At 58.3% G+C, this 3154-nt stretch overlaps 2 protein-coding genes across 2 annotated transcripts; one reads left to right on the top strand and one right to left on the bottom strand.

Annotated features, from left to right (window-relative positions):
* Positions 1 to 337: 337 nt before the first annotated feature.
* On the bottom strand, positions 338 to 1981 carry LOC123323966 (the record flags this gene model as incomplete). Its single annotated transcript, XM_044912497.1, has 4 exons — positions 1934 to 1981; positions 1345 to 1848; positions 1071 to 1228; positions 338 to 442 (listed from the first exon to the last, which is right to left on the bottom strand). Coding segments are annotated over exons 1-4 (815 nt in total), but the record flags the coding sequence as incomplete, so codon positions are not given.
* LOC123323965 (3-oxo-5-alpha-steroid 4-dehydrogenase 1-like) lies at positions 1833 to 2286 on the top strand (the record flags this gene model as incomplete). Its single annotated transcript, XM_044912496.1, has 1 exon — positions 1833 to 2286. A coding segment is annotated over exon 1 (281 nt), but the record flags the coding sequence as incomplete, so codon positions are not given.
* Positions 2287 to 3154: the final 868 nt, after the last annotated feature.

Raw genomic sequence — 3154 nt, 5'->3', positions numbered from 1 at the left:
AGCCACACGACAACGTTTCAAAGTGAGGAAACAAGGGGTTTAAATGGAAATGGGTAGAAGTGGTACAATCGCAGAAAGAAACAGGTTGATCAACTTGCAAAAATTAACTGAACCAAGTAACTCTTAGCCGCAAATCATTCATTAAAAGCTGCACACTAGTGTAAAGTAAAGTAATATGGGTAAAAAGCACTGGGTAAAAGCACACAAGAATGTCTGTAAAGTACATTCAGATTCTCTCAGCTGGTAGAAAACATGTTGCCAAAAAAACATGCCGTCAGCTGACAAAGATTAAAATCCCAAAAAAATCTCCATCAGGTTGAAGACCTGTTTTACCTACCAGCTCAGGGGCTGTGGAACTTCAACTTTCTGACCATCCACCTCCAGGTCTTCCAATTCCTTGAAATACTTGTTCTTTAAGCAGTGGAGAATCTCCTTTGCGTGGCTATTAAAAAATAAGTAAGTTTTGATGCGATCTGATCAAATATACATTTTATCTTCTGTGAACCTAAGATGACAAGTGTCTTAAAACTAAAACCACCTCTGCGCTGAAAGCAGACCTCATTCATCATGCCTTTCTACCCTATCCCTTCAAAGTTTAAACAACTCTCGTTTTATCACTAAAGGATAAGCTAAAAAGACTACTACTGCATTCCTTCCGCCCTACATATTCCTAGGGTTCATATTTACTTGCAACTCATCTCGGAAAGATGGAACCACAGAGATTTAAAAAGACAAGAGAACCGGAGTTTCGCACAAACTGTGTAATATCATAAATTCTCACGTGTTCCAAAGGGGAGGCATCCTCAGCTCCCGAATGCCCAGGCGTCCACCTTTTCTCAGATTGCATTTTCGTGACTTCTAGCCTCCCGAACTGCAACACCTCCCCGGCCTATTCCGTTTGACCCCTGTGCTCCCTCCTCGAGGCGTGCAGACGCTGGAATCCACAGCGCCGGTAAGCAGCAGCTCTCCAGGCCCGCAACACTCGCCGGGGGCCTGGCGGGGCGAGGGGGGCACCGTCATCCTGAACTGACCCCAACTCCAGGAAATCAAGGCTCCGCAAGGTCCCTTACCTTTTGTAGCCAGTAATTCGCAAAGTGGCCGGGAGGGGCTCCCTGAGCGCTTCCATGAACAGGTCCCACTCGCCCTCTGGCACGATCTTGAGTTCCTGATAGTAGTGCTCGAAGAGCTTGTTCTCCTTGACGATCTCGGGGTACCCGCCTTCCCAGCCCTGAGGAACGAGAGACGCGTCTACCCAGGGCCGGAGAAGCCTCCCCGCTCCGTCCCGCAGGCCGCGGCCGCCGGAAGACGGACGGGGCCCCTGCCCGCCCGCGCCCCGGGTCCTACCGCCTCTTGACGCTTGCCGCCGCCCTCGGCGCCGTTCTCCGCGCGCGTCGGCCGCTGCTGCTGCTGCTGCTGCTGCTGGAGCCGCCGGCCCCGCGCCCGCCGCCCCATGGCCCACGCGGCCGCGCACGCCGCCCGCACAGCTCCCGCCACCGTCGGCCGCGCGGACTTCCGGGCTGGCACTCGAGGCCCCCCGGGCTCCGCGCCTGCGCTGCTCCCGGGCCCGCGGGCGCTGCGAGGAAGACGCCCAAAGCGCCGCGACCCGTGCTCCCGCAGAGCAGCGAGCGACGGGAAGCACTGGCAGCCCTGAGCAAGAAGGGAACCCCAGGAGAGCAGCCCCGAGGTAGCCCGCGCGGGCTCAGGCAGCTCCGCGGACAGCCCGCGGTCGCGCGTGCGCAGAGCGGCGGGGGCGGGGCTCCGGCCGCGGGGGTGGGGCCTGCCCGCCTCACGCCGCGCCGTACCGCGTCTAGTCCAACCGGCGGGAACGGTGCGCCCGCGCCTCCGGCGCTGGGGGAGGAGAGGGGTGCGGCTCAGGGGCCCGGCGTCAGCAGCGGGCGCTGGCCTCAGCTAACCGCACCCCCCGCCCCGTCACCAGCGCCGCCACCGCCTTATAGGTGGCCCGCCGCAGTCGCAGGGCCATGGGGCTCATCAGCGCTCTCCCACCATGGAGCCGGTCGAGAGGTTCCAGCTGGACGCGCTTGCCTACCTGCAGTGCGCCCTGGGCCTCGTGGGCTCCGTGGTGCTCAGGCGGATGGACTCGGTCTACGGGCGCTACGCGTCGCCGGGCCCCGCCTTTCGGGTGTCAGCGCGGGCCGCCTGGGCGCTGCAGGAGCTGCCCTCGCTGGCCGTGCCGCTGTGGGTGTGCGCCGGCACGGCGGCCGAGCGCCTCCGCCGCGCGCCCAACCGCATCCTCCTGGCCATGTTCCTCGTCCACTACGCACAACGGTAACGGCCGGCCGCCTCGCGCCTCCCCGCGCGCCCTTGCCCCCCAGCACCCTTCCTGCGACCGCCGCGGCGCCCTCGCCTCGCACCTCTGGCTCCCTCTCCAGGGTCCTCTCCTCACCAGTCCCCGTCCCTTCCTTCCTCCCCCCTGCTCCCATGCCTACTCCCTGCAGCCTCTTTTTCCCTGACCTTCCCAGCTGCACCACTCTGCACATCCTCCCTCGCGCCCTGTCTCTGCTGACCCCTCCCTGGTGTCCTCTCCCAGCGCCTGGCTCCCTCCGTCCATGCTGTTCTCGCCCAATACCTGGCACTTTCCCCTTCCTCCCCTGGTGCGGACAGTTTTGCTTAGGAGAGTCTGGGAAAGTGGGGGGAGAGGGTGGGTGGGAGAGGGTTAGAGAGGACTGGAAAGATAGTAATAGAGAAGTGTATAACCTAGCTACTAGGAGAGGGGAGGAAGCTTGAGGATGTGAAGGCTACCTCACTCAGCAATGTCATAGGTCCAGCAGCTAGAAAATCATTTTCCTTTTTTAATGACTTCAGTACAGTGGGCATGCAATCACTAACCACCTGAGTCCTTTCCCTGTATCAGAACGTGCAAGCTTTTAAAATTTGACTGAAATGTCTGATAAAAAAACCCGTTATGCAATTTTTCTTCGGCTTAAAATTGTGGATTTATCCTTGTATCCCAGAAATGTATTTTCCAATGGTGACATCTGCTTTTGAGCTCAGCTGAATACAGAGTTTAGCATTTGGCCATTCAGACTCTACTCAAAATGTGTATGCTGTGCACATCTGTGATATGGCCACTGAAAATCCATATGACTGATGGAAGAAAGAAAAGCAAGCAAATCTATACCCCAGGATTAATGAA

Source organism: Neomonachus schauinslandi, unplaced genomic scaffold (assembly GCF_002201575.2).
Source record: "Neomonachus schauinslandi unplaced genomic scaffold, ASM220157v2 HiC_scaffold_3563, whole genome shotgun sequence".
In the NCBI taxonomy this organism is placed as follows: domain Eukaryota; kingdom Metazoa; phylum Chordata; class Mammalia; order Carnivora; family Phocidae; genus Neomonachus; species Neomonachus schauinslandi.
The sequence above is the reverse complement of the archived record's forward strand: the minus strand, read 5'-3'. Positions and strand labels throughout refer to the sequence as shown.